Source organism: Ursus maritimus, unplaced genomic scaffold (genome assembly GCF_017311325.1).
Source record: "Ursus maritimus isolate PB19 unplaced genomic scaffold, ASM1731132v1 scaffold_14, whole genome shotgun sequence".
In the NCBI taxonomy this organism is placed as follows: Eukaryota; Metazoa; Chordata; class Mammalia; order Carnivora; family Ursidae; genus Ursus; species Ursus maritimus.
In genome coordinates, this window is record NW_024423786.1 from 49,597,410 (window position 1) to 49,623,927 (window position 26,518).

A 26,518-nucleotide genomic window follows, 5' to 3' on the forward strand; every position below is an offset into this window, starting at 1 on the left:
CTCTCCTTTTTTTAAGATTTACTTATCTCAGAGAGAGAAAGAGAGTGTGAGTGGGGGTGGGGGCACAGAGGAGAGAGGAGACAAGCATACTTCCTGCTGAGCGGGGAGCCTGACTCCGGCTCCCATCCCACCACCTTGAGATCAGGATCTGAGCTGAAATCAAAAGTTGGAGGCTTAACAGACTGAGCCACTCAGGCGTTCCTGGATCATATGTTAGTTCTATTTTTATTTTTATTTATTTTTTAATTTTTTAAAAAGATTATTTATTTATTTATTTATTTATTTATTTATTTAACAGAGAGAGACAGCCAGCGAGACAGGGAACACAAGCAGGGGGAGTGGGAGAGGGAGAAGCAGGCTCATAGCAGAGGAGCCTGATGTGGGGCTCGATCCCAGAACGTCGGGATCACGCCCTGAGCCGAAGGCAGATGCTTAATGACTGAGCCACCCAGGTGCCCTGTTCTATTTTTAATTTTTTGAGGAACCTCCATACTGGTTTCCACAGTGGCCTCACTAATTGACAATCCCACGAGTGCGTGAGGGTTCCTTCTTCTCCACGTCCTGGCCAATGCCTGTTATTTCTTGTCTTCTTGATACCAGCCGTTCTCACAGCTCTGAGGTGATACCTCGTTGTGGTTTTATTTGCATTTCCCTGATGAATGATTTGAGCATCTTTTCATGTACCTGTTGGCCATCTGAATGTCTTCTTAGGAAAAATGTATATTCGGGTCCTCTGCCCATTGTTTAATCAGATTGATTTTTGCGATTGAATTGTGTGAGTTCTTCATATGTTTTGGATATTAACTGCTTATCACATATATGATTTAGAAATATTTTCTCCCATTTGGTAGGTTGCCTTTTCATTTTGTTGTGAAGAAGGTTTAGTTCGCTGCCATTCCACTTATTTTTGCTTTTGTTGCCTACTCTTGGTGCCAAATCCAAAAAAATCATCGCCAAGACCGACGTCAAAGAGCTTACTGCTTGTTTTCCTCTAGGGGTTTTATGGTTTCGGGTCTTGAACCCATTTTCAGTTACTTCTTGTGGGTGGTGTAAGATAGTGGCCCAGGTGCATTCTTTTGAATGTGGTTGTCCAGTTTTCCCAAACCATTTATTGAAGAGACTGTCCTCTACCCATCGTATATTCTTGCCTTTGTTGTAAATTGACCGATCATATATGCACGGGCTTATTTTTGGGCTCTCTATTCTGTTCCATTGATCTGCGTGCCTGTTTGATACTGATACCATACTGTACCTTGTAATACGCGTTCTCGGGAAGCGTCATGCCTCCAGCTTTGCTCTCTCTTGAGAATTGCTTTCACTATTTAAGGGCTTCTGTGGTTCCCTACAAATTTTAGGATTTTTTTTTTCCTATTTCTGTGAAATGCCATTGGAATTTTGGTAGGGTTGTACATTGTTTGGGGTAGTATGGACATCTTAATAATACTCTTCCCATCCATGAGCACTAAATTATCTTTACATTTATGTGTCTTCAATTTTTTTTTTTCATCAATGGCTTGTAGTTTTCAATGTACAGGACTTTCAGTTCCTTGGTTAAATTTATTCCTAGGTGTGGATTTTGATGCAATTATAAACGAGATTGTTTTATTAGTTCGTTATTAGTGTTTAGAAATGCAACACTTTTGTGTATTTTTATATCCTTCATCTTTACTGAATTCATTTGTTCTATCAGGTTCTTTTGCTGGGGTCTTTATAGAGTTTTCTATATGTCATCTGCAAATAGTAACAGTTTTACTTCCTCCTTTCCAATTTGGATGGCTTTCCTTTTTCTTATCTAATTGTTCTGGCCCAGGTCAATCACAAAGCTAGTGTGGAAGCTGAGATTCAATCCCTAGTTTTAAGTCCCACTTCTTCCTCAGACCCTACTGCCCTTATGGAAAGAGAGTTTGTTCACTTTGCTGTTTCTGGTACTGGGTAGAGTCTGCGGGGCCTCTTTTGGGCTGCCCAAATGATAGGGAGCCAGTCCTGCAATGTGTCCCTCTCCCCAGCAGGACCATACAAGTTCCTACCCACAATGGACACCTGCATCATCTCCTTTAACTCTTCCAGCATTTGCTGGGGCCCACACTGGACTGAGCACTCTAGGGTGCTGGGAGATCAGCAGTGAACGGGACACCCGGACCCATCCTTTGGGAACCTGTGTATAACCCAACACCCAGTCCCCTTGTCTGATCTAACAGCTCCAGTCCATGAGCTTTACAACAACTCAGGAGGCAAGAGGTACTGGAGAGGGAAGCAAAAATATGGTAGGACTCCTCTGGGAAAGGCTGACCTTCCAAACAAAGACAAAGCCATGCAGATGTAGGCCTACACTAAGCCCCTAAATTCCTAGGAACATTGAGTTGTCTAGTTTGTTACCAATTACTCCGCTGAGCTTCACACCTACAGGACACACCCTGGCTGAAGGTCAGAAGTGGCATTTAATAACCAGCTCAAGCAGTGAGGCCATGCAGCTCTTTCAATACTTCTGATCACAGTGAGGAACAAGTCTCACTTGATGCCAGTGTGTCTTAAACCTTTCCCTGAGTTTGGTTCCCTGAGTCTCTTTCTTGAACAGAGACATCAGGATTTAGTTGGAGCCTTTGGCAGGTAACACTGTAAGATTACAATTTAGTTATCACTTGCCTTTTGTCTTTATTACATTTCTTTTTTATATTATTTCTGTATTCAAGTTGTATTTATGGCTAATGGGAGCAGCATTTAATAATGTCTGGTAGGATGATGTTAGGATCAAATATAGTACCGGGTTTGAGGATTAAGGCCCAGGACTGGGAGTCACAGTTTGAATCATGGCTCTGCCACGCCTTGGAAAAAATCAACTTTTGGAACATCCCTTTTTCCATTGTAAAATTTAGACTTGGACTTACAGGATGCTCCTGTTCCAAAAATACGGACATAAAAATCACCACGTGTCCAGCACACCCATAGTATGAATGGAAGGTCTAAGTACCAAAACCGAGTGGCAAAACACACGAACTCAAACATCACAACAAAGATGGCTGTTTCATGGGGTTTTTTCTTTGCTTGAGTAATCTCTATAGCCAGCATGGGGCTTGAACTCACTACCCCAAGATCAATTGTCACATGCTCTTCTAAGCCAGCCAGTCAACCCCTCGCTATGCTTTCATTAACTAAACACAGGCCACCTAGGTAACAGAGGTAATCTCATTCCTCTATCCATTTTTAAAGCAGGATTATCACAACCTAAGTACCAGCTTTGTACACTAACCTATTCCATCCCATAGGATTCTGGGTTTCCAGGGTTACTGAACTATAAACAGAATCTGTGATTCCGTGGATAATTCCAGATCAAAAAATGCTTTTCCCTTCCAAATCACTTTAATATGACTGTCATACGTGTTTTTACAAAAAGATTCCCTGTAAAATCTGTAGTCATACCACTGGCTATCTCCTGGTTGGTAAAGTTTATTGAAAACATTACCATTTGGAGTAAGCTGGGTGAAGGTTACACAGAATGTCTTGTGCTATTTTTCTACTTTCCTCTGAAACGTCTTTTTTTTTTTTTTTTTTTTTTTTTTTTTTAAGATTCTGTTTATTTGAGAGAGAAAGCACAGGAGCTGGGGGAGCAGCAGGCAGAGGGAGAGGGAGAAGCAGACCGCCCCCCCCAGCAGGGAGCCGGCTTTGAGGTCTGGATCCCAAGACCCTGGGATCATGACCTGAGCCCAAGGCAGATGCCTCACCAACTGAGCCTCCCAGGTATCCCTGAAACTGTTTATTTCAAAATAATTAAAAATGCTACTCATGAAAATGAAAGAGGATAAACTTTTCAACTCCAAATTTAAAATGGTCTTAGGAGAGCTTTGGAATCACCTGACAAATGTGATTAACCTTGGTCGAGAGAGTGCGAGGCGCAATGAAAAAGGCTTATGTATGTATGAGGCTCATTACTAACTCTGGCAGTGATGAACATTACATGGTCTTGTCGTTTTGCTCTCCCCCAACTCCTAGACCAACCAAGACCCTAGACCCAGACCAAGCCAACTCTGAATTAGCTTCAGCTAACAAGGAATGAGACCAGAAGGAGAGTGGCCAAAAAGGCTGGGAAAACCCAGGGAACGAACACTCTGCACATAATTTATTTAAGTCACTCTGCATTTGAGGCTCGCTCACACCGACTGCGCCATCTCGGGCAGGCAGTCCGCCAGGGCTCGGGGCCGATCCGGACCCAGGCCTGGGTCTCATCCGGGGACCTCCGACCGCACTAGGGAGTCGGCCTGACTCAGAGCGAGTCTGTCCTTCTTCTCCTTCTGCAAGACCTGCTCCTCCCACAGCGCCTGGTCAACCTGATCATCGGTGAGCACTACAGGCTTGTACTTCTCCTCAAAGAGCCGCTCGTTGGTCTCGGAATGCAGCTGATGCGGCCCGACCACGCGCAGATGGGCTGGCAGGTGTTGGAACTCCTCGTCGTTGATGTCGCAGTCGCGCATCCGGGCGGCCAGCACCCACCAGCGGCCCACGAAGCCCACGTCCAGGATCCGGTCCGGGAAGTCGGCCCAGCGGGGCTGCAGGTAGCGGCAGCGGGCCTGGTAGAGGCTGGCCTCGGCGTCGACGGGCGCCTCGTACACGAGCGCGCAGAGGCCCAGGTTCACGTGGCGGAGGCGGCCGCGCCCCCGCAGCCAGAGCAGCCGCTGCACGTAGTCCTCGGAGGCGCGGTTGCGCGTGGCCGGGGCCAGCAGCAAGAGGGTCCCCGACGCGTCGAGCAGCGCCTCCTCAAAGGCCGCCTCGCTCGGCGCCAGCGCGCAGCAGGCCGCCGCGCCGCCCAGCAGCCCCGCGTACACGGCCGCCCGCCAGGGCCGAGCCCGCGCCGCCGCCGCCGCGTCCCCGCACGCCTCGGCGTAGTCTCGGAGCAGCACGCGGGCCCAGGAGCCTGAGGGGAGAGAAGCAGAACAAACAGGTGAGAGCAGGCCGCTGCGGCCACCCCTCCGCCGCCTCCCGCCGCTACTCACCCAACCGCGTCCACACGCCCGGCTTCTCGGCCGCTGGGCCACCAGACTCCTCACGGTTTCGGGACCAAAACCTCTTCAGAGCGGCCGTCGCCATTCTCTTCCGGCTTGGCGGTCCTTTTTCCGAAGAGAAACGCTAGGGGTGCGAAGAAAAAGGCCCGGGGGTCTCCTGCGCAAGCGTCAGCAGTGCCGGAAGTGGCTTTCCATCGGAAGAGGATAGAAAACGGACCGGTGCCGGATGTTGCTGTCCCATCTGAGCGCGGTCGGCTGTGGCCGGGAGGCGGGCCGCGCAGGCGCAGAGAGCTTGGGCCACGCCGGCTGCGGGAGCCTCAGGTGAGGGGGGCGGGGTGCACCTGTGGGGAGGGGGCGGCGAGTTCACCCCTGGCTCGGTGCCCTAGCGGCCGAGCTGGGCTCGGGGCCGAGGGAGAGGCCTCGGGAGGGGCCGAGTAGGGTTGGGGGCGGGCGTCATTGGCCTCTGTCCTCAGAGCGGGATGCGGTGACGCCCCTGAGCGACCATGGCAGCGGCCGATGAGCTGGCTTTCCACGGTGAGTGCGGCGGCGACCGGGCCCGAGCTCCTACTCCCTCCGCCGGCCGGAGCCTCCTACCCAGCTTCCAGCTGACCGCCAGGCTGAATCCCCGTCAGCTGTGAGCCCTAGCCCCGACCCAGGCACGATACCCATCGCGGACTCGAACCCCGCTTCCCGCCTGAGCTCAGGTCTCCGAGCAGCGCCTCTGTCCAGACCTGACCCCATCCCAGAACCAGCTTTAACTCGCAGGCCCTTACTAGGAGTGGGGGAACACACCTTCCAGCTGCTCAGAATTGAGGAAGCTGGGCCCTTCGGTGGCCCCAGTTGGAGTCTTGGCCCCCACCTGAGTCGTGGGCGGAACCAAATTGTCTTGACTCCCAAGACATGCCTGTGTCCCATATTCCTTCTCGACAGAGTTCGAGGAAGCTTCTAATCTGCTGGCCGAGACCCCAGATGCGGCCACCACCAGTGGAAGCGATCAGCTGACCCCACAGGGGCACGTGGCCGTGGCGGTGGACTCGGGGGGTAGCTATGGAGCTGAGGAGGAGGCTGAAGAGAGTGACAGGACTGCGGTGAGTCCGGCCAGGCCCTGTCTGCCTCCAGCCCTGCCCCCACCCACTGCCCAGGCTGTAAGGGCAGCCACTGAAAGCCCATGCTGTGCAGCTCCTGCAGGAGGAGAAGCAGCAGCCCGGATTCTGGACCTTTGGCTACTATCAGAGTTTCTTTGACGTGGACACCTCCCAGGTCAGAGCCGGGAAGCTGGTGGGGATGGGGCTTGCAGTCACACAGGGCTCCAGCCACTATCAGTGAGCCCTTCGTGGACACCGGAGTGCTGGTGATGCCCAGGTGGGGGAACACGAGTTCCCACCCAGGCTGCACAGACTAACTGTGGTGCGCCGTCAGGATTTATGGTGGGACCGGGGCGTGCGGGAACACAGACGCACACGCTCAGGCAGGTTAGAGAAGGGCCTCCTGGAGGAGGTGAGCAGTGTGCTGAGATGGAAAAAAGAAAGAATCCTCAGCTGGGCAGAGTGAAGGGAAGCGGGTATTACAGGCACAGGGAACAGCAGATGCAGAGGGCTGAAGGTGAGAGAAGGTGTGAACTGTCACGGGAGCTACCTGTCACTTGATCTGGTTGGAGAGGGTGAGGGGAGGCGGATAGGCATGCAGAAGCCAGACCACAAATGCCTCGTATGCTGTGCTGAGGAGTTTGGGTTTTATCCTGAGGCTGCTGGGAAGCCATAGATGGGTTTAGAGCAGGAGAGGAATGAGTGGAATTAGCAGACGTGGTGCAAGGAAGGTGGATCAGAGGCCCCAGGCCAGGGACGGAATAAATCTGGGGCACAGAACGGGACATAGTGGAGAGAGCTGTAGGCAGGAGGATGCCAAGGACTTGACTGTCCCCCACCTCACAGTCCAGACATGTCACAGCATGACAGGCTGTTCAGGGCAGCCAAGCCAAGAGAAGGGAGAAGCAAAGACAAAGATGATTGGCCCAGGACAGTCCTTCAGAGTGGCCGCACACTGGGCTGTTGAGACTGGCCAGGGGAAGGGGCTCCAGCCCATCAAGAACCCAGAGGGAACATCTGAGCCCTGGCAGGCAGAGGAGATGGGAGGTCAGCAAGGAAGGAGCCTCTAAGGGCAGGGCAGGAGCTTGGCCCTTTCCTCTGTGGGGGCTAAGGGGCTCCGTGCAGACTTCCATTCTGGGCCCCACCTTGTCTCCAGGTCCTGGACCGAATCCGAGGCTCACTGCTGCCCCGGCCTGGCCACAACTTTGTGCGGCACCATCTGCGGAATCGGCCAGACCTGTATGGTGAGTGGTGGTGTGCATTCAGCTTGAGAATTCACTCTGCACGTGTGGACCATGTGCGGGCCGTGGATTCCAGCTGAGAAGAAGGCAGGGACACTCCCAGAGAGTAGGAAACACACATTCTGTCTGGGGAGACAATTGCATAAAAGGCTGCCAAGGGCAACAGGGCTCAGAAGAAAAGCAAACAGTTTAGAGGATGTGAGTTGCCATTTTGCATGGGGTGGACAGGGAAGGACCCTGTGAGGAGAATGAGAGAATGGGCCTTATTGGTGCTGGAGATGGTGGTGAGGAGATCTAGGGGAAGAACATTCCAGAAGAGGGCACAGGTCCAGTGGTGGGGCAGTATTGTCATTGGAGTACTAAGCTACGTGAAGTCACAGAAGTGACAGGAGAGACTGCACCTGTCTCGTAGGCCTCAGTGAGAGGGAATCTTAGTTAAGGGCTCCGAGGCTTTCCTCTGGCCACTGTGGGGTACAAGGGCAGACGTGAGGAGACCAGGGAGGCAGTGACTGCCACAGTCCATGTGTGGGATGGTGGGGCCCAGCCCCAGGTGGACAGCAGTGGTTGGACCATGGACTAGATCTCGAAAGGTGCAGCCGACGGGACTTCCTGACACGCCAGAGGTGGGGTGGGAGGAGAGAGAGGCAAGGATGGCTCTGGGGTTTCTGTTGGGACTGCTAGAAGGATGGGACTGTTATTTGTTGACTGGAAAGGCTGGGCAGGGAGAGCACAAGGGTGGGAGCCTGGAGTTGGAGAGGACTAGATGTGCACGTGGAAATGTGGACCGTGAGCCCGTGGTTCAGGACACAGACCGGATTTGAGATATTTGGGAGACATTGGGCTAGAGGTAACATAAAGTCCTGATGCTGGACAAGATCGTGCAGGGGGTGAACACAGATGGAGAGGATGGCTAAGGACTGTGCCCCGACGGGGTCCCCATTGTTAAAGGGGTCAGGGGGTCACAGAGGTTGAGGAATTAACAGAACCGGAAGCATGAAGTCCTAGAAAGCACATGGGAGTGTTCCCAGGAGTGAGAGAGCAGCTACAGCAAAGGCTACTGAAAGGTCAGGAAAGCCGAGGGACTGAGAGCCAGCACTGGATTCAGCCACCCCAGGTCATCGCTGGTGCTGTGGGGAGGGGTCAGGTGGGGGTGGAGGGAGCTCAGAGCTGAGGAGGAGGCTTGGGTCACAGCACAGTTGAGATGGAACAAGGCACCTGTCCTGGGAGCCCTGGCTTCCTCACCACGCCCTGCCCGCAGGCCCCTTCTGGATCTGTGCCACCCTGGCTTTCGTCTTGGCCGTCACTGGCAACCTGACCCTGGTGCTGGCCCAGAGGAGAGACCCCTCTATCCACTACAGCCCCCAGTTCCACAAGGGTAAGTGAAGTGGGCAAGACCCAGCCCTTGCCCGAGCTGGGAGTGCCGCGGAGCCCCGAGGGTGACGGCCTGCCTTGCCCGTGCCCCACAGTGACCGTGGCAGGCATCACCATCTACTGCTACGTTTGGTTGGTGCCGCTGGCGCTGTGGGGCTTCCTGCGGTGGCGGAAGGGTGTCCGGGAGCGCGTAGGGCCTTACACCTTCCTGGAGACCGTGTGCGTCTACGGCTACTCCCTCTTTGTCTTCATCCCCACCGTGGTAAGTGTGGCCCAGGAGGGGGGCAACAGGTGCCGTGCGGAAGGCCTGGTAGCCAGCCGCCCATGTCGCCCCCAGGTCCTGTGGCTCATCCCTGTCCCATGGCTGCAGTGGCTCCTTGGGGTGCTGGCCCTGTCCCTGTCGGCCGCTAGCCTGGTGTTCACTCTCTGGCCTGTCGTCCGAGAGGACACCAGCTTGGTGGCTGCCGTGCTGCTCTTGACTGTCGTGCTGCTCCACGCCCTCCTGGCCGTGGGCTGTAAGGTACAGGCAGTTGTGGCTGGGCCTCGGGGTGGGGGGGGAGGGGCTCACTGACCCCTACCACCCGTACTGACCCCAAGGGCTTCGGTTCAGTTTTACTTCTTCCAGCCGCTGCCTCTGGAGCACCTGGCACCTCCGCTCCAGGCCACGTCTCTGCCCCAAGACGTCCTGCTGCCACTCACGCCAGGGGCCAAGACAACCTAGGAAGGCCCGAGCCTGCAGGTAAGGGGCCGTTACGCGCTGTGACTGAGGGCTTCTCCCGCCGTGCCTCCCCGAGGCAAGAGTCACAGGGCTGCTCCCAGGAGTCTCTCTCTTTCAGGCCCAACGTGAGGGGACACCTCTGTCTGCCGTGCCCCTCAGACGATGACTGAAGGCTCCCTCGACACCTCAAGATCACTCTGCTACTTTCCAGACTTTTCTTACAAAGCAAACACTTTTATTTTCTATGCAAAGGTGATTCCGAGAATTTATATAAAGGTGGGAAAGGGGCAGCTGAGCAGGGAGCTTCCAGGGTGCCTGTCGCCCCCGGGCTCCCTGCCAGGCCTTCTGCTTTCCCTGATGGGACGGTTGGGAGAGCAGAGGGGGCACCCCAGCCTCAACTGTGCCTGCCCTTCCTGGGTGTCCAGGGAGCAGGTCCCGGGGCCTAGCCTGAGCTCCACCACATCCGTGTTCAGAGGTGTTAGAAACGGGGGGAGCAGAAGTAGAAGAAAATTGCCTGTGCTGAAACATACATTTCCTTGTTTATTTGTTTTGTTTTGGGGGGAGGGGGCAGAGGTCCCTGCAAGGCCCCTTCCCAGGCTGGGGAGGGACCAAAATGCCATCATAGTAATAGGGACTGGAGCGTCTACAAATATTGAGGGAAATACACAGGCCTAACGTGAGCTACAAGGAAAAAGGACGCCTTCCACGATCGATCCTTGAGGTTTCTCATGTCTGCCCCTAGCGGCTGACAGTGACCCTCCCTCCAGGCCCCGGGGCCCATGGGGCCACCTGTTCTAACTCTTGGCAGGGGTGGGGGAGGGGACCTGCAGGGGCTCAGGGACAGGACAGCAGCAAGAGGCAGGGGCCTAGGACGGAGGGCCTTCCCGACAGCCGGGGTGGGTTGTACATTCAAGTGTGAGGTGAACCCTTTGGTGGGAGGGGGCCTCGGGTCTCCAGAGGCCTGGCCCCACCCCTGTCCTGAAGACTCGGCAGGGCTGCCCCTCACCACTGAGCCTCTGAGTTGGGGAGAGGGGCTGCTGGCTCGGCCCGGCCGGCCTGGTTTCTCAGAGGGTCTGTGGATTGACACTGGTTCTTCTCGTAAAAAAATAAAATTAAAAAAAGCAGCATGTCACGCCCATTGTGACCAAGGCCTGGTAGTTGAAGGGGAGGCCCCGCCCAGTCAGGACTGCCTTCCCACTGGAGCCAGGCAAGGAGGGCAGGCGCCAAGGGACCGGGTGGGGTGGCAGCTGCTCCCCCCGCCACCTCCCCGCCAGGCCTGCAGCTGTCAGGCCCGGACACGCCTGTTACAGAAGATGTCAAACCCAGGTCAGGGTGGAGGGCAGGAGGGGGAAACAGGGCTCCCACGACATGATCTTGTGTAAAATACGGCAGCGACACACGCTCAGGGCCAAGATGTGGGTGGGCGGTGGAGTGGGGGCGGCGGCGGCAATGTTGTGTAAAAAAGTGTCCAAGTTCCCATAGCAAAGAGGGCCGTGACCGGGTGTTAGGGCTTCTCCGGTACAGGGGTGAAAGCCGCCCAGGCAGGGGTAGGTGGGCAGGGTCTTCATTTGGTTTCCTGGTGCTGTCAGTCTGTTCCACGCCAGAGGGGCCTAGCTCCCGTAGTGCATGGTGTTGGTCGGGATGGACATGGGGGAGGCCATGGAGATGGCGGGGCCGCCCATGGTGAATTGGCTGTTGACTGCGTAGTGGGCGCTGGAGCCGCCGCCGCTGCTGCCCTGGGCGCCGGAGGACCCTGTGGGGAGGGGCACGGGCACTGAGGGGGCCAGCTCTGCCCCCTCGCCCACCCAGACCCGCGGCAGAGTCAGAGAGAGAGAGAGCAGGCGAGAGGGCAGCCGGGTGGCCCGGGAGTCCGCACACTCACACCCGCAGGACCCCGCTCCCACCGCCCACCGTTACCTTGGACAATCCCCGTGCTCATTATGGAGCCCATCCGGGAGTGGGTGTGATTGACAATCCCCGTGTTGGCTGCGCAGCAAGAGGGAGGGAGGAAGGAAGGGAGACGGCGTCACCGCCCCCAGCCCGGCCCACGCTCTGTCACTAGGGTGTGGGGAGGGTGGGCGCAGCGGCTGCAGAGTGAGGCAGAGAGGAACGGAACACGGGGCCTCCGCCGGGAGCCCCAGGAAGAGAAGGTAATGACGACGACGACGGTGGTGCAGAAAGCCCAAGCCCTAGGCAGCCGTGGCCGCTCACCCCACCGCTCCCAGACCCCGGGGCACACTCACCTAAAGGAATCAGGTTGTTGTGGCCCACGCTGGAGCCGCCGGCAATAACACTGCTCAGGTCGTAGGCAGTCGGCATCCCTGTGCACAGAGAGGGCGAGGTCAGGGGGTGGGAGGCCGTGTCCGGGGCAGAAGAGCCCCAGCTTGGCCCCGGGAGCGCCCCGGTGCCACCCTCATGGGGCCGCTCACCAGCCACAGCCATCCCACTGCTGAGGTTGTAGGTGCTGCCCGTGTTCCACATATTCTCCGAGGGGGACGTGTAGTGGGAGCCGGGCGGGGGCGAGGGCGTCGTGCCTGTGTATCTGCAGCACAGACAGACCAGTGGGCAGGGCTGAGAGGCTGCGGGCCAGGAGGGGCACCCCACCCCCCCACCCCCCTGTTCAGGCTGCCGGCCCATCGTACCTGAAGAAAGGGTTTTTCAGATCCAGGAGGTTACTGGATTTGGAGCCTGTCTGGTCTACCTGGGCCACAATACTGATGTCATAGCTCTGTCTGCAGAGAGGGCAGGGGAGGGCGGCTGTGAGCTGGCTGGCTGGGGAGACGGACCCCTGCCTCCCCTAGCCCCAGGTGGCAGCTCCCACCTTTTATTGGCAATAAGCAGACATGTCCCTGAGAGCGTGTCTCCGGCCTTGGCGAACAGTGGTGACTGGAACAGGCAGCGGACCTGGTACCAGTGGGTCAGGGGCTCCGTCGGGGCCGTGGACAGCCACACTGTCATTCTGCCAAGCAAGGACAGGCACACGCTTGACCAGGCTGGAATCACCACCCTGTGCACCTTGAGCTCTCCCCAGACATCTCTGATGGGTCCCCTGGGGCCCTGGAGCTGAGACAGGCTGGCTGCCCAGGCGTCCCAGTCACACGCCTATGTACACCCCCCCCGCCACACACACACCCATACAAGCATAGCCATGAGGGGCCCACTCACCCTGCCCTCTGTGCCAAGAGACAGAGACCAGGTCCCATGAAGGACAGTCACTAGAACAGGATAAATACCCCCTCCCACAACAGTCTCTGGCTCAAAGGGGACCTCTCACTGCTTTTGGGGGGACGGGTTGCCTAGAGGAGTCCTATCCTGTCCTCCCAGCCCCCAGCCAGGCCTGGGGGTCACAACTGCAGGGAAGCCCCTCGGACCAGGGCAGGGAGGAGCACGCAGCCTGCCCTGCGCTCTCGCACTCACATGGAGCCGATGAAGGCGACGTCAAACCAGAAAGCCAGACCGTGAACTAGCCCGGAATGCAGCATGTGGAACTTGAATGGGATTTCTATCCTGGAAGGCAAAGGGCAGTGATTGCTGGGGAAGCCACACAGGGAAAGAGAAGAGGGATGTGGCTGGGTGCAGTGTCCCCGGGCCCCTGCCTGCCTGCCTTGGGGCAGAGGCTGAAGGAGTCCGTGCTGGCCCAAGACCCCAGCAGGAGCCAGGCTCAGGACGAGGGGTATGGGGACTGGTACCTGTGCAAATCTCCTTCTTTGGCTTCTAAGAAGTTCACTGTATACTTGACAGACTTGGCCATCAGGATCCGGATGTCAAATGTGTCCTGGGAGAGACCACAGTGTGACTTGGCTTCCGGCACAGGGGCCAGCTGCGAAGGGGAGAGCTCTGCCTCTCCCTGTCTGGCCACGGCTTTGAGGCCATTTGGCTAAAACCAGTTTGCCATTCTCAGACACGCTGGGGGGAGGAGGAAGTGTTCGCCACCATGGAGAACAATTAGGTGACAGCTCTCAAAATAACCATTCCTACACATGAGAGACTTGGCGGTTCCCCTTCCGGGAGTTCGACCTACACATACATGTGTGCGTATACAAGCTTTCACACGTGATCAGACACACTCTGGCAACCATCTCATTACACCACCAGTGGCCCATCCATAAAAGACAGAAAGAACGAGAGGCTTGTCAAGAACAGATGGGGGAAGGATCTCTGAGATAAACTGCTGAGTTAGAAAGCAAGTTGGAGAACTGTGTGCGGGCGTCCACACCCAGCTATGACGGAGGCTTTATGTCAGACTAGCACTCCTGTGAAGAACTATGTGAGGAAAAAAAAAAAAAAAGCCCAGTTTGAAAGTACTAGAGCACCCGCAGCAGCCACATCTTTGGGAGCCAAGATCCCAAAGAGACGTTTCTCCACCTCTGCCTCTCCCCTTGGGGAAGGCCCTTCGGGCGGCCTCCCTGGACGGGGAAAGCAAAATGGGGGCTCCAGGTCACCAAGGCAGCTAGGAGTCAAGAGATCAAGAAACGAAACAAAAGGAAAACGCAGACATGAGGTGGATGTTGTGCGTGCAGTTTCTGTGGCATGTGCCCACTCCTGAGCTGCACGTGGGGTGGGGTGGGGCGGAGAGGCAAAGAAATCAAGCAGAAAGCCACTTACAAGACACTGAAAAACTAAGGAAAGGTTCAGCTTTGCACTGGGGCTAGGAGGCTGGGACGAGGAGCCCCGTGAAGCACCCACCAGGTTTGCACTGAGACCACTGAAGGCGAGGCCCCGAAGCAGCAGTTCCCAAAATGTGGTCCCTTCCAGAGCACTCTCAAGGTCAAAACTATTTTCATGATAATACTAAGATGTTTTCTGCCTTTTTCTTTTTGGTTCACTCACCTGTGATAACACAACTGATTGAACACAGAAGCAGAATCCAACTGTCTTCTAGTAAGCCAGACATTAAAGGATTTGCAAATTAAAAATGCCAACTGTGGGGCGCCTGGGTGGCTCACCCGGTTAAGCATCTGCCTTCAGCTCAGGTCATGATCCCTTGGTTCTGGGATCAAGGCCCACATTGGGCTTCCTGCTCAGCAGGGGGCCTGCTTTTCCCTCTCCTCCCCACTCATGCTCTCTCTCGCTATCTCTGTCTCTAATAAATAAAAATCTTAAGAAAAAAAAATGCCAACTGGGGTTCTCACTGAAAAGTCTTGGAAAATCGTTTTTTTTCCCTTAAAAATACTATTTATGTTAACATATATGTAATGGGCTTGTTATTTTAAAATAAATATATTTTTTAATTTCTTGGGCTTAATTTTTTTTTTTTAAGTATGCTCCACATCCAGCGTGGAGCTCAATGTAGGCCTTGAACTCATGATCCTGAGATTAAGAACCTGAGGTGAGATCGAGAGTCGGACACTCAACTGACTGAACCACCCAGGTGTCCCATCTTGGGCTTAATTTTTAATACCAAGAGATACTGAAACTATATAAATTGCTGAAACACTAACAAAAGCTCTTTGGGATCCTCCATTTTTAAGAATGTAAACAGGTCACCTGAGACCAAAATGCTTAAAAACCACTGCCTTACAGGAAAGCCAAGAAATAGCCCAGCAAAGTCACATCTGAAAAGCAGCCTCTATGTCAAATGCCTGATAGGACCAATGTGATCTATCTATATGGCTAACTGCCTGAAGAAAAACAAATCCTTGGGAGGAAAAGCATCATCCGTAGCCTCCATATTTCATTCTGGCATCCAATAACCACGTACACTACGAGACAGAACCAAAGGGTGAGAACCAAAGACTAAGCGAGGAGACTAAAAACAGAAATACACGTAATACTTACCTACATATTAAAAGTGACCAGAAACTTACAGTATATACGAGGAAAAAAGGTAGAAAAAATGAAGAATTTCAGAGAACTGAAATAAGAAATAAGCAAAATGAGCTCCTAGAACTGAAATTAAGAATTAGAAAATCAGCTTAAAGAGCAAAGAGAAGACTAGAACTGGAAGATGGATCTGTATGAAATACGAAAGTGAAGCAATCAGAGAAAAAAGGATGGAAAATGCAGAAGAGAGTGTAAGAATCATCTGAGACAAAAGGTACTAGGAAGAGAAGGAGAATGGGGCAGAGGTACTGTTTAAAGAGACAATGCCCAAGAGTCTCCCCAAAACTAGTGAAAAACATCAAGTGGGGCAAAACAATATATACCTTATTGAAACAAGACAACAAAACAATTTAAAAGAAATATTCAGAATAAAAATTTTTAAAAGATGATAAATTTATACCCATAAATTTATCCCCATAAAGATGATAAATTTATACCCATAAAGACCAGTAATTACATCAAATGTAAAATGGTCTCAATGTTGTAATTAAAAGACAAAAAAAAATGTCGATCTGGTTAAAAAAACAAATCCCAAATACATGCTGCTTACATGAATCAAATCTTAAGTAATAAGGGTACAGAAAGGTTGAAAGTAGAAAGATGGAAAAACATCTATTGTACAAAGATTAACCAAAAGAAAGCCAGAGTAGCTGATCAACTATCAGGGAAAAAAAAAAAAAGAAAAGTGGGGGACTTTAGGGCAACTAGAACTATTTGAGAGAAAAAAAGGAACATTTTTTTTTTTATAATGACAAAAGGATCAAAGAGGAACATACAATAATCCTAAACCTGTATGCACCTAATAACATAGTGCCAAAAAATATAAAGCAAAAAATCAGGAATGGGAAATCTACAATCAGTGATAGGAAAAGCAGAACCTACCCCCCACCCAAAACATTAGTAGATAGACAAGATCTGACCAACATGATTAACTAGCATGACCTAACTGACACTATAACACTGTACTCAGTAAGCGATAAATATACATTTTTCTCAAGTGCACACAGAACATTAAGCAAAAGAGATCACGTAAGTGGGCATAAAGCACTCTCAACAAATTTCAAAGGACTGAAATCATACAGTGTATGTTCTCTGATCATAGAGAAGAAAAAGAGTATGTTGATTATGCTATCTTTTGAGAGGAAAAAAGTTTATATACGTATGGATGTATTTGTGTGTACATATATATATTTGTATATGTACACTGAGGTATAAAACCTCCAAAAAGATATACAAAAAATACCATTTGCCTATAGGCTCTTCAGTTTTATATATTTTTAAAAATTTTTGAACCATAGGTCTGTATCAGTTCAAAAATCTCAATTAAAATCAATCAAAATCAGTTCACCAAGAATCAATCTAATAGCAGTTTGCATGTACTGCATGCTTACTGTGTATAAAACACTCCACACACATTGCCACACTCTTCCCAACATCCCTATATGGGAGTTCTGTGTAGCAGCCAAAGCAAGAACTCAGTGGGGACAGTGGCTTTCTTAGGGCTGCACAACTTGCACAAGGCCTGACAGGAAAGACCCTCTTATCACCCCAGAGGAGGGCCATACCCAGTGCTAACTGCAATAGTGCCTTGGGTCCCCCACTTACCACCACAGGCTGCCGGAAATACTCGTCCACCGCAGCGCCTCGGAGGGCTGACAGGTCCACTCCATGGAAGGATGGCTGGTACCTGCAGAAAGCCCCCATCCCCCACAGCAAGGTCACCAGCAGCAGGAAAGACAGGTGGAGCAGGCTGCCTTTTCTCCCAGCTGGCCCTCATTCAGCCCAAGTCTTTCAGGTCCTACTGAGGATGAGGAGAAAAAGAGAAGCGGGCTGTCCCTGAGAAGGCAGGACACCCAGGTCAGACTCACCAGAAGTTGGCCTTGGTGAACTGCTCCATGTAGAGCTGTTCATCCGTGAAGGGTGCAAGATGGACGTCACCAATGGTGGGGAACATGTTTCCTGGGAGTGGGGGGCAGGGAGGGGTGCTGGTGTCAGGGTGGAACATCCCAAAGGGCCTGGCAGAGCTTCCAAATGGCCCCAGGACCCCCAAGCCTGGGACTTCCCAGCCTCTCTTTCATTCACGTGTGCGTTCGTGCAACACAGAGTTGTACTAAACACCTTCTTTGCCACCAGCCAAGATGAACACCTGACATGCATTGACTCATTAAACTTGTAAAGCCAGCCAGGGAGGCAGGAAGTCCTGTCCTTCTGTTCCATTACTAGGGCTGGGAGGTGGGAAGGCACCTGCCAAAGCCTCAGGGGCAAGCAAGTGATGCCTGGGGTGCAGCCAGGCCTCCGGGTCCCTGTGCTCAGTCAGCCAGGCAGTGTCTCTCAGGTGCTGTTGTCCACAGACAGAGGCGCGGCCAGGGAAAGTGAAGCAAAGCTCTCTGGAGAAAGCGAAGGTGAGCCCTTGGCTACACTGTCAGGACCTCAGATGAGGCCAGAGGCTAGGTAGGGGATCTAGCTGAATCCCAAGCTCTGGCAAACAGGGTAGGCCACCTGGCTGCCCTGGTCTGGCACACGGCCTGGAATGGGAAGGGGCGCGAGGGCAGGGTCCTCCCTCTGTGTGATTCAGTGAACGGACTGATGAGGCTGAGCCAGAGGCAGAGAGCGCCAGGACTCAGGAGGCCCCACCCAACTCGGGTAGTCTAGGGCCCCAGGTCACCTGGTCTCCAGATGTGGGCCTCCCTCCCTCCTTCTCTGCAGGAGAGGGGGGCCCTGAGGCAGGAATCTGCCCTCTCTTCCAGCTAGAAGGCTCAGCTAAAGCCACTGGGATGGGGGAGGGGAGATACTCAACTCAGGCTCAGAGGCCACACTCCAGGCCGTCCGGCCAGAAGACTGCTAGCCCCCTAGGGCATCATGGGAAAGTGCCCCTGTTCTGAAGGCACCTCAAGGTATTTGGCTGGGGTGAGGATTCCCTTCAATCCCCCAAAGCGCATCCGGGGACGGGGTGAAGGCACGCGTGCAGGCTGGGGGCAGGATCTTGGGTGGGCCACTGACGGCTGCGTGAGTGTCACGCAGCCACCGCCGGGGCCGGGCTTCCATTGGTGCTGATGTCCGAGGAGGAGCCCCCTCCGCTGGGGCGCCACCCGCAGCCGGCTCAGCCCACCTCCGGGACAGAAAGGGAGGAGGGCGGGTCCAGGATAACCCACAGGCAGCCTGGCTTTCCACATGCACACCCGTGACACACGCCACAGCTGTGGGACGTGCTGGCCACGTCCTACCTCCAGGAACAGAGCCTGAGGCCAGTCCCTGCAGCCCAGATCCAGGGAGGCCAGAGGACCAAAGTGGGTGCTTCCCCACAGAACCACCCATCCCCTGGCCCCCATAGGGCCTGCCAGTCCACGAGCTTCGTATGTTCTGCCCTGGGCAGGGTCCTCCTAGGCCACATGCACGCATGTGCGCGCGCACACACACATACACACACACACACACACACACACACAATGCTTGTACAGAAATACTCGAGACACATATACAAACCCCGAAGCAAGCCCAGAAATGGGACATGCCAGCAGATGTCCAAGGCCCCCATGCACAGGCCCCCAGTGACCCAGGTAAGTAGATCCGAACAGCTAATGACCCAGGTGCACAGAGAGGCAGGCACAGTGACAGAGGCGGCCACAGAGGGCACACCTTCCCAACACAGTGCTCCCTGATCCTCGAGAACCCCCAGCCCGCCCTCATACACACACGAACTCCCTCCTTCAGCTCCCCGGCTTGGAGGAGCTCAGGGGCCTGTGAAGCTAGCATGAGGGCCAAAGTCCCAGGAATGAAGACAGAAGGCGGACTCCCCGGGAAGGTGCCCACCACAGAACGAACACCTTCTGCACCTACCACAAGCCGCACGCCCAGCTAGACGCTGTCCCCACGACACCAGGGCACAAGACGGCAGAGGCAGCCCCCTGGCCCAGGACCCTTGAAGCCGCAGCCAGCTGAGGCGGGGTAGGGTTCAGGGCTAAAGGCCCAGATGCCCCCGGCCCCCCAGGCTGCCAACACAGGCAAGCAGGGACCAGAACCACGACCGTACCAAGCGAGCAGCGGCCAGGGGCCGCTGCCCGCACCAACAGGGACACTCACCCCCGGGCCTCAGGTACTTCTTGGCATGGAGGTAGCTCTCGAGCATGCGCTCATTGAAGAGCATGTAGCCCATGGGCTCCGAGATGATGATGTCCACCTGCTCAGGGAGCGAGACTTCCTCCACCTTCCCGGGGATGACCACGATGCGCTCAGTGAGGTTGTTACTCTTCACCAAGACCTGTGGGCAGGTGGGGGTTCCAGAGGCGTCACGGGGACCCCTCCACCCAGCTACACCATGGGTCATCACAGACCCCTCCTCTCAGGGGACGGCTTCAACCCACGCACGCCTGCCAGTCCCCTGCCTCCCCTGTTGGCATCCTGGCCACGGCCATTACCAGCCACGGCCCGGCGGGAGCTCACCGCGGCCCCAGCCCTCTCTCCAGGCCTTTCCTCCTGCAGCTCCCCGGTGCCCTGAGGTCACCTCTACCCTTTGAGGACAACTGATGGGAGCAGACACGACAAGCAGGCTTTGCTACAGTCGCCAAAGTTCAACTCGGACGCATCCTCCGACCCAGTGATTCCAGTGCTAAGAACGTGTCCTACAGACATAACCGCACGCAAGAGGGGACACGTGTGTCGGGGATTCGGTGCAGGAGGGGTTTGTACTGCAAAGACCACCAAGTGGCCCAAAGGTCAACAGCAGCCTAACCGCATCTAAACAAACAACGGTCCCCCCGGGGCAAAGGGATGCGATGCCCTGTAGCCACTCAGAGGGTGAGGAAGCTCTTTCTGTGGGGACGCAGACCGTAGCCGGCTGTTCGGGGAGAGAGCACCGCAGCGTGTGGGGGGCTGTATCGGAGGAGGGCGCGCATGCGCTCGGACCCGGGGCCCTGCAGAGAGCTTCCGCACAGGTCTCTCGGGCTCCCGCGCGGGGGGCCCGGGCAGCAGGGAGCTGGGGGGGGGCGACATCTGCAGTTGACCCTTTGTGGCTTTTAGGTTCTGAATGTTGTGAATGAAGGTTTCAGTGCACGAAAAGGAAAAAAAGAAAATGAAACTCTGTTGTTGCCCACATTTCACAAACGTGGGGGGCGGGGCTCAGAGGGAGGCCGCTCACCTGTACAATCCACGCCCTGAACCAGGAGGCTGTCCAGCCCCTGAAGACACCAGACAGGCCCCGACCCCGTCGTGGAGGACACGCCACCTCAGGTCCAGCCCCTCCCTCCCTCGACCAGTAGGTTCTGGACACAAGAAACCAAAATAGGGAGGCAGCGTGCCCAGGCCCCCTGGATCCGGGGGTCACGTCCCCCAGCAGGGCTGGCTTCCCCGGGCTGGAACAGGCACAGGGCTCGAGGATGAGGACAGGCTGGGGTCCCTGTGAGCTGCTGACCTCTGCGTGCTGGGCCATGGTGCTGGCCTCCACCGCGTAGATCTTCCTCGCTCCAGCTTGGGCAGCGAAAAATGAGAGGATCCCAGAGCCACAGCCGACATCGAGAACAATCTGGAGTAGGAGGGGCAGTGAAAACAAGGCTCTAGTGAAGTGATGCTGATCGTAAGGGACGTGCCTGTCCGAGGCGCTCACTCCGCCAGAGCCTCCTGCCGAGCGTGCTCTGGGCCCCACGGCCCACTTCCCCGCAACCCAGGCCAGCTGCGCTCAGGGCTGGTTTCTGAGAGCCACCTGGAGCACGTGGGAGCCCCTAGTTTGGATCCGAGGGTGACAGGCTAGGATTCCCGAAGACTGCTAGGATGTTAAGACCATGACACTCTCAGGCCGGATTCAAAAAGGAAGGGTTTGGGCTGTGATCGGTCTATGCAGCACGGTGGACACCAGGCGGTCACGAGCATGCCTGTAGCTTCTCTGGGAATGAGCACTCACCGAGGACACCTCTGAGTCCTGCCGCAGGACTGCTAAGGCTCAGAGCCGACCAGCCAGCCTACACACTGCGCAGGAAGTGGGCGGCCCCTGACCCCTGACCCCAGGCCCCACAGGGCATCCCGGCAACCTGAGAGGAGCGCCCAGGGAAAGCTCCACTTGGCCCAAGCGCAGATCTCTTGACCTGCCGGGCCAAGGGTTGTGACACTCCGCAGAAGCTAAAAGGTGTCCTTCCAGGGCTTCAGCAGCCCTAGCCGGGAGGGAAGGAGCCCAGGGAGGGGGTGCTGTGGGGTCGGTGGCAGGATCTCCGGGCTGCATGCTGACGGCTGCCCAGAGAAGCTGGCCGCAGCTCAGCTGGTGCGGGGAAGCTGCCCACCACCCACTAGGGACGCTGGCCCCATCGTCGAAGAGTCTAGGCTTGCGTGTGGTAGGCCGTCCCAATCCTGGGTTGGACTGCTTGCTTAGGAGCCGAATCAAGAAAGCATTTCAGTGGTGCCATGTGTGAGCTTTTGGAGAGAACCGCTCTGGGGGCAGCAGCAAGCCCAGCGGGGGAGCCCAGTCGGGGCGCTGGGACTGCTGGGGAGAGGGCCTGGCGTGCTTCTCAGAGCTCTGGAGGAACCAGGCAATGGGTCTCCACACCGGGAGAGCTGGGAGGGATGTCGCCAAAGGGGGGTGCGCTTCCCAATTTCCAGTGCTATTGCAACGTGGCTCACACCAGCGCCCAAGAGCAAGGGCAGGATGCCGGGCTGCGGCTCGGGCCCCAGGGCTCGGGCTTGGTGTCTGCGGGGCCGCGACCAAGGTGCCGGAGGAGGGACCACGTGGAGTGCCTCCGGGATATGTGGAGAAAAACACGCTCCCATTTGGTTCAAAAGGGGAAATGAGTCCCAGGCCCACAGGAGAGAAGAGAATAAACTTTCACCTTTGATCATATATACTCTGGACTGCTCTTTTTATTATTATTATTATTATTATTATTATTACTATTATTATTTTAAAGTAAGCTCTAGGCCCAATGTGGGGCTTGAACTCATGACCCTGAGATTGAGAATCGCATGTTCTACTGACTGAGCCCGCCAGGCGCCCCTCTTTCTTTTTAATCATGAGTATATACTACTTGGTAATAGTAAAAAGATTTTTAAAGCAACTAGGAAAATAACTAGATAAATTACAATGCAGCCACATACTTACATCCACGTCCCAAGACATAGTATTATGTGGGGAAAAGTATTTTGCAGGAAGAATTTACAGAATAAGATCCTATTTTGTAAATCATTTAATTAGTTAACTAACGCTAAAATGCATACACTGGTAGATGCATGGGGAAAAATCTGGAAAAACCCTTACTGGTGGCAGGGGCGGGTTTGGAGGTAACTGACAGAGGCTTTTTCATGCCTACAGTATACAACCTGGGTTTTTACAAAAAATAGAGTTTGCTTTTGTAATATGAAAAAACTTAAAGATCAAATCAATGAACAAAGAAAAACGTAACTAGAGCCGAGGACACAGCGCAGAGGCGTGGAGCCCAAGGGAAGGGGGGAGTGGGGCGGGGGATGCGGGGCCTAGCTGGCGGCTGCCAGGCCCGCTCACCTTGTCCTTGAAGTCTGTGTGGTTCTGCAGGATCGCGCGCTGGTAGGTGCCCGTCCGCACATAGTCCTGCATCATGTTCTGCTGCTGGGACAGGTAGCCATAGAACTGGAACAGAGACAGGCCAATGGCACAGGGCACGCGGCAGTACAGACGGCCAAGGCCCCGGCCGGCCCTGCGACAGAGGAGGGCCCACCTGGGGCACGAAACTCCTTCAGGAGGCTGCACCCCCTTTGCCCAGCCGGGTCCCACTGGCAGCTGCCGGCTGCTCCAGGAAAGGGAGCAGGACGCCAGAGGCAGCCCCCAGGAGGGACACCACCACCGTCACCATGGCCAAAGTATGCAGCTGGATGCTGCTCGGACCTGGACGCCACCCAGAAGTCAAAATTTGCCACGGGACGGATTCTGGGATGGGGGGCCGCCTGCCCCATCTTAGGGTCCCCAACGAAGCAGAGTTGTTGATCAAACAGAACCCTAGAACTCAGAGCGCCAGGCAGGTGAGGTGCTGCGGGGTCTCTCTGTAAGACAACAGGCGAGCGGGAGGCAGCGTGGCACCTGGGCCGGGGCACAGGCTTTGGCATCAGGCAGACCTGGCTTCCCATCTTGGCTCTGTTGCATAATAGCTGTGTGACTTGGAGCAAGTCACTTAACCTCTCTGAGCCTCAGTTTTCTCATCTGTAAAATGGGGACAATAATAGTACTTACCTCCTAGGGTTGTTGGGAGGATCAAGTGCCTCTGTACGTGTCAAAGGGCTTAGACCAGTGCCTGACCTGCAGCACGGGTTCGGTATAACCATGCTATTGTTACTCAGAACGCCCATGGGCCTGAGCTCCACCTGCACTCACATTCTTCCAGCAACCCTCCTAGGCAGGCCCTGGCATCTCCGTTTCACAGATGAGGAAATAGGCCCAGCAAGCGAAGGACACCTGCCCAAGGTTCCGTGGCTAGGGGCAGAGCCGGAACGAGAACCCGGGTGGGCCTGCCCTGTGCTGTACGGCCTCCCAGGGGCCACCCAGTGGCAACAGCCTGGCCAGGGGGTGACGAGTACCCACCTGGAAATACTGCACGGCAGAGGACTCCTCTGTGCGCTCGCTGAACACAGACCGCTCCAGGGTGTGGCCCCGACAGGTTTTCAGGATGTTATAAAAGGAACAGAAATCTAGAAGGGGGAAGCCAGGTCATACATGGGCATCTAGGGGGGCAGTCTAAGTGCACACCCCGACTCTTCTACTTTAAGCACTCGTGCTTGCCAATTTCTTTTTCCCCAAACACTGTGTTGAAATTGAATAAGGACAGCCAAACCCGCCACTCGGTGGCAGGCACAAGAAGGCCGGTGTCCTGCACGCTGGGGCGAGTACGCTCTGTGCGGCCGACAGGGACGAGCCTGGCCGAAGGGCAGCATGGCCGAAGCCTTGGGAGGGCGCATACCCGCCAAGCCAAGCTCTAGGCGCGCGGGTCTGCCCCAGCCAGATAACTGCTAGCCACCCCAGAGGCTCACGGCAGGGTCTGTGTGGGATGGATGGGGGCCGAGGCTGAATAACAACATAAAGGTATTTAATAGCCCGGAAGCGCACGCTCAGAAAGTGACGAGGGTAAAGTTTGTTATGTGTATTTTAACATAGTGTTCTCAAAGGAGAACAGTATTTCTAAGGCAAGCCTCCGAAAACCGCAAATACGCAGTCTGGGAAGCTGAGGAAGTCTGGGAGGTGCGCAGTGGGGCCGACTGCACAAGAGCGTGAGCGCACGTGAGGCCCCGCGCTCTACACTCAAAAAGGGTTAAAGTGGTACATTTTTGTTACGGGTACTTTACCTCGATTTTAAAAAAAAACTGATAGAATTAAGAGGGAAAAAAGTCTACTCTAAATATTCAGAGTAGAACCAGGCCGGCAGGGTTCAGACCGACACACAGCGCGCATCCCAGCGCCGGTTTTGAAGGCGGACTTGGGTTGTTGATGTTCAGGAAGGAGAGAGCGCCTCTGCGGGGACGTGGTCGGTCACCCGGCTGCTGTCTCCACACACCCCACCCTGCCTCCTCCTCCGCCGGGGACACCGGGACAGCGGAGGGCGCTCCCGGACGCCGGTGGCGGTGACCAGGCCGGGCCGCTGCACCTTCAGTTGCTCTCCAGCCCCAGGTGCCCCGCCCCCTCCCTGCTGACCCCCACGAGCCACCAGCAGTGGCCTGGAGCTCGACAAGCCCTCCTCAGGAGCTGCGTGCCTCCACCTGGAGCCCGAAACGGCTATGCTAGAACCCTCCCGCGCTTCTCTGCGCGCTCAGAACAGAGCTCCGCGCGGCTCAGGATCTTGTCTTGCCCCCCTCCTCTGCTGCTAGGGGGGCCAGGCCCGACACACCCCCCCCACAGGCTCCTCCGTGAGGCCTGGGGTGCAGCCAGGTGGTCAGGATAGGGCTCTAGAAGGAACGGATGTATGAGCTGAGCCCAGAAGGACCCAGAGGATTCGGCAAGGGAAGGACTGGGGCAGTGTTCCAGGCGGCAAGAACGTACTCTTCCCACGGACATATCTCCGCGTGGGAATCATCTGTGGCGGCTCCCTGGGAGGGAGGGCTGGGCGGCGGGCTCCAGGGCCCCCTCCAGCCATGGCTCACGGCCTAAGAAGCCTGGCTCCCCGCTCTCTGGCCAAGCGCCGCCAGCACGGAAGGGTCACGTACCGTTCGGTGTGGCGAACTGGATGAGGACACTGTTGCAGCCCAGGGTGATGATGAAGGACTGCTTGCCCACGCGGCTGCACTCCGTCTCTCGGGACACCGAGCACTTAAACACACACACATCTTCGTCTGAGGGAGGAGAGAGGCGAGCGTGAGCCACAGGTCCCAGTGCCGGCCGAGCAAGGCTCCCCATCGGCCAGCTTGGTGCAAGTCGTGTCCCTGCTCCCCCACCTCCCGCTCCGCACGGCCCCTGGGCTTCTTCAGGGGTACCCTACAGCCCAACCTGGAAGCACCTGCCACGTGTGCCCTGCCCGCACAGCCAAGGCCGAGGAAGAGGGGATGGCCGAGCAGACAGCAGGGACTCAGAGACAAAGCGTGGCCAGTGGCCAGGAGGGCTGTCCACGGAGCGACCAAGGCTGAGGGTAAGGTGAGGGGTGGCCAGGCGCCGTGTGCCCAAGCAAGACATCCTGGCCCGGGGCCACCCCTGCCAGGACCTTCCCTCACGGAGCACCACCCGGGGCCCAGGCCTCTGGTCATCCGGTGGCACTGAGATGAGTCCCCGGGCCCCTCTGAGGGAGTCTGGCATTAATTCACCAATTCTGCTCTGTTACATGGGGAATGGTCGGCCCTCACCCCTGAGCTGGGGTGGGTGGGGGTCAAGAAAGAATTCCCCGAGGTGCCTCTGTTTCCTTCACCTGAGCCTTTTCCCTCTTGTATTGATGTGATGCCGTGATTACGAGCGTGGCCACTGGAGCCAGATGGCCTGGGCTCATGCCCCACCTGCACCGCTCACTGTGCGACTTGGGCAGGTCACTTCGCCTCTCTGAGCCTCAGTTTACTCATCTGTCAATGGGGCTAATGGTGGGGCAGGCACAGGGCCTGCCACCATCCACAAGCTGCCACCATCACTATTCCTGCGCCTTCGTTCAACAGGTGTGTGCCGCCCCCCCCCCCCAGCCACACGGTGAAACTCAGCAGTACCAGAACAGGACAAACCGATACACCACTGAGGTCCTGGGTGGTGCAGCAGGACAGACAGGGCATCTGTGTCATATTCTTGGCCAAAATGTTCACCCTGGTCCCCTTGTGATGGCGCCAGATCATGGGGAAGTCGGCAAGACAATCTGCCTGGTCTCCTCAAAGCAGCAA

General features: G+C 55.5%; 3 protein-coding genes across 5 annotated transcripts in view; 1 reads left to right on the top strand and 2 right to left on the bottom strand.

Moving 5' to 3' along the window:
* Positions 1-4,097: 4,097 nt before the first annotated feature.
* TIMM29 (translocase of inner mitochondrial membrane 29) lies at positions 4,098-5,125 on the bottom strand. The gene is made up of 2 exons (XM_040629321.1): positions 4,986-5,125; positions 4,098-4,906 (listed from the first exon to the last, which is right to left on the bottom strand). The coding sequence occupies exons 1-2, from the start codon at positions 5,077-5,079 to the stop codon at positions 4,218-4,220; spliced, it is 783 nt and encodes a 260-aa protein (XP_040485255.1). The 5' UTR covers positions 5,080-5,125; the 3' UTR covers positions 4,098-4,217.
* A 92-nt stretch (positions 5,126-5,217) lies between these two features.
* Positions 5,218-9,938, top strand: YIPF2 (Yip1 domain family member 2). 2 transcript variants are annotated; one of them, XM_040629319.1, is made up of 10 exons: positions 5,218-5,315; positions 5,468-5,528; positions 5,925-6,082; positions 6,174-6,254; positions 7,236-7,323; positions 8,579-8,695; positions 8,787-8,953; positions 9,029-9,211; positions 9,302-9,430; positions 9,511-9,938. In XM_040629319.1, exons 2-9 carry the CDS (start codon positions 5,498-5,500, stop codon positions 9,410-9,412), a joined length of 936 nt encoding a protein of 311 aa, XP_040485253.1. In that variant the 5' UTR covers positions 5,218-5,315; positions 5,468-5,497; the 3' UTR covers positions 9,413-9,430; positions 9,511-9,938. The 2 variants fall into 2 exon arrangements, with proteins under 2 accessions (XP_040485253.1, XP_040485254.1); XM_040629320.1 differs by having other exon boundaries at positions 9,528-9,938.
* Positions 9,931-26,518, bottom strand: part of CARM1 (coactivator associated arginine methyltransferase 1) — a 39,722-nt gene continuing 23,134 nt past the window's right edge. The window contains exons 2-16 of one of the 2 annotated variants that reach the window (XM_040629317.1): positions 25,373-25,498; positions 23,760-23,866; positions 22,710-22,814; positions 20,640-20,750; positions 19,313-19,490; positions 17,101-17,191; positions 16,838-16,919; positions 13,099-13,184; positions 12,827-12,916; positions 12,231-12,368; positions 12,052-12,141; positions 11,839-11,951; positions 11,653-11,730; positions 11,327-11,395; positions 9,931-11,162 (exon numbers count right to left, since the gene is read on the bottom strand). In XM_040629317.1, the coding sequence (XP_040485251.1) occupies positions 11,020-11,162; positions 11,327-11,395; positions 11,653-11,730; positions 11,839-11,951; positions 12,052-12,141; positions 12,231-12,368; positions 12,827-12,916; positions 13,099-13,184; positions 16,838-16,919; positions 17,101-17,191; positions 19,313-19,490; positions 20,640-20,750; positions 22,710-22,814; positions 23,760-23,866; positions 25,373-25,498 (1,607 nt within the window). In that variant the 3' untranslated portion in view covers positions 9,931-11,019. The remainder of the gene's footprint in view (positions 11,163-11,326; positions 11,396-11,652; positions 11,731-11,838; positions 11,952-12,051; positions 12,142-12,230; positions 12,369-12,826; positions 12,917-13,098; positions 13,185-16,837; positions 16,920-17,100; positions 17,192-19,312; positions 19,491-20,639; positions 20,751-22,709; positions 22,815-23,759; positions 23,867-25,372; positions 25,499-26,518) is intronic. The other variant, XM_040629318.1, reaches the window with a different exon arrangement.

What these genes read in the sequence shown, in the direction of transcription:
- YIPF2 (XM_040629319.1), top strand. Translation starts at nt 5,498, where the DNA reads ATGGCAGCGGCCGATGAGCTGGCTTTCCACG. An exon ending in TTGACGTGGACACCTCCCAG is followed by an intron (nt 6,255 to 7,235) that starts GTCAGAGCCGGG and finishes CCTTGTCTCCAG; the next exon opens with GTCCTGGACCGAATCCGAGG. An exon ending in CAGCCCCCAGTTCCACAAGG is followed by an intron (nt 8,696 to 8,786) that starts GTAAGTGAAGTG and finishes CGTGCCCCACAG; the next exon opens with TGACCGTGGCAGGCATCACC.
- TIMM29 (XM_040629321.1), bottom strand. Translation starts at nt 5,079, where the DNA reads ATGGCGACGGCCGCTCTGAAGAGGTTTTGGTCCCGAAACCGTGAGGAG. An exon ending in GGGCGTGTGGACGCGGTTGG is followed by an intron (nt 4,907 to 4,985) that starts GTGAGTAGCGGC and finishes CTCTCCCCTCAG; the next exon opens with GCTCCTGGGCCCGCGTGCTG.